At 31.3% G+C, this 1317-nt stretch overlaps 1 protein-coding gene across 3 annotated transcripts in view; it reads left to right on the forward strand.

The window, feature by feature from the left end:
- The first annotated feature begins 438 nt into the window (after nucleotides 1-438).
- The window catches only part of LOC106884151 (nidogen-1-like), a 217012-nt gene continuing 216133 nt past the window's right edge, over nucleotides 439-1317 (forward strand). For 2 of the 3 annotated variants that reach the window (XM_052973777.1, XM_052973778.1), the window contains exon 1: nucleotides 440-950. In XM_052973777.1, coding sequence (XP_052829737.1) covers nucleotides 717-950 — 234 coding nt within the window. In that variant the 5' untranslated portion in view covers nucleotides 440-716. Of the gene's footprint in view, nucleotides 951-1317 lie in introns of all 3 variants that reach the window. The other variant, XM_052973775.1, reaches the window with a different exon arrangement.

Genomic DNA, 1317 nt, shown 5'->3' on the forward strand with positions numbered 1-1317 from the left:
TATATATGCACATCTGTGTATGCATGTCGGTGTATATATATATATATATATATATATATATAAACAAAAAGCACACACACACACTAACACTCCGACACAGATACATATTTACAAGAGAGTTTACTGTTTATTGCAATTGGTGATTATGGTTTAATAAAAATGCATATTATAGCTTAAAGTGTTTGAAATAAATTTAAAAAAAATTAACCAAGGGCCTAATTCTGTGAAGATGTATGTTAAGAAATATTCAGATAACGCCAATTAATACTGAAATATTACAGTGTTCTGAGGAGTTTCTCTCTCTCTCTCCAGTCAAACTAGCGGACAAAGCAACCTTTCTCTGTTGGTAGTCTGATTTCTCCACCTCCGTAAATGTTTCTTCTCATGATGTCCCACCTCCAACCTACATATAGTTTTCCACAACCAGCATACCATCCCCACCGGCAAACTTTAAACGGCGCAGAGAATAAGCACCAGTTCTTTGCCTACCAACTTGCTGAGAACAGTATCTCGTTGCGGTGTGCGTCACAAGAGACAAGCTGCCGACAATTTTCGAAGTTGTACATACATATATATACATGTATATGTATATGTATATGTATATATATATTTAGCAAAGTATAACTCTTAAAGTAGTATTGTTGATATTCTCTTAGAACTTTTGGCTTCTTTTTTAGATAGACAATCACTTGTAAAGTTTATAGGAATAGACCGCAATGATGAATAGAAATTATTGGCGCACAATTGTAATTAGAAATTTTATTTTAATCCAGTTCATCACCATTTATATCTTTAATTGTGTTCGAACTAACGATGCTCTTCCTGAATCCAGCTTTTTCGATTTTGGTACTAATGATCAAATGTTATCAAATACAGACGACATTAGTTCCAACGAGATACATCTGCGGCTTCCAATCGCATTCTATGACAAGAAATACAATAGTATCTTTGTAAGTATTCAATATTCTAATCACCTTCATTGATCTTTATATTGGTTTGTTTTTCTATACATTTAATCGTTAATTTCTTTTGTTTATGATATTGTTTTTATAATTATTTTCTATGTTATTTATTGCATCATGGATAATTTATGCATTGATTCAATTTGTAATATTTTAATTTATTTATTTAATTTATTTATTTGTTTCTGTCAATGATACCTTGTAAGGCAAAAACCCTCTTCCACTGGATGCCAGGGAAAACCAGGGTTCTCTTAGCAGGAACACGTGTTTTCTCTATCTAAATGTCTGTCTATGTTTATGCGCGTATATATGTATATCTATGTGAGTGTATAATATATATATATATATATATATA

The sequence above is a fragment of the Octopus bimaculoides genome, chromosome 16 (assembly GCF_001194135.2).
Source record: "Octopus bimaculoides isolate UCB-OBI-ISO-001 chromosome 16, ASM119413v2, whole genome shotgun sequence".
In the NCBI taxonomy this organism is placed as follows: Eukaryota; Metazoa; Mollusca; class Cephalopoda; order Octopoda; family Octopodidae; genus Octopus; species Octopus bimaculoides.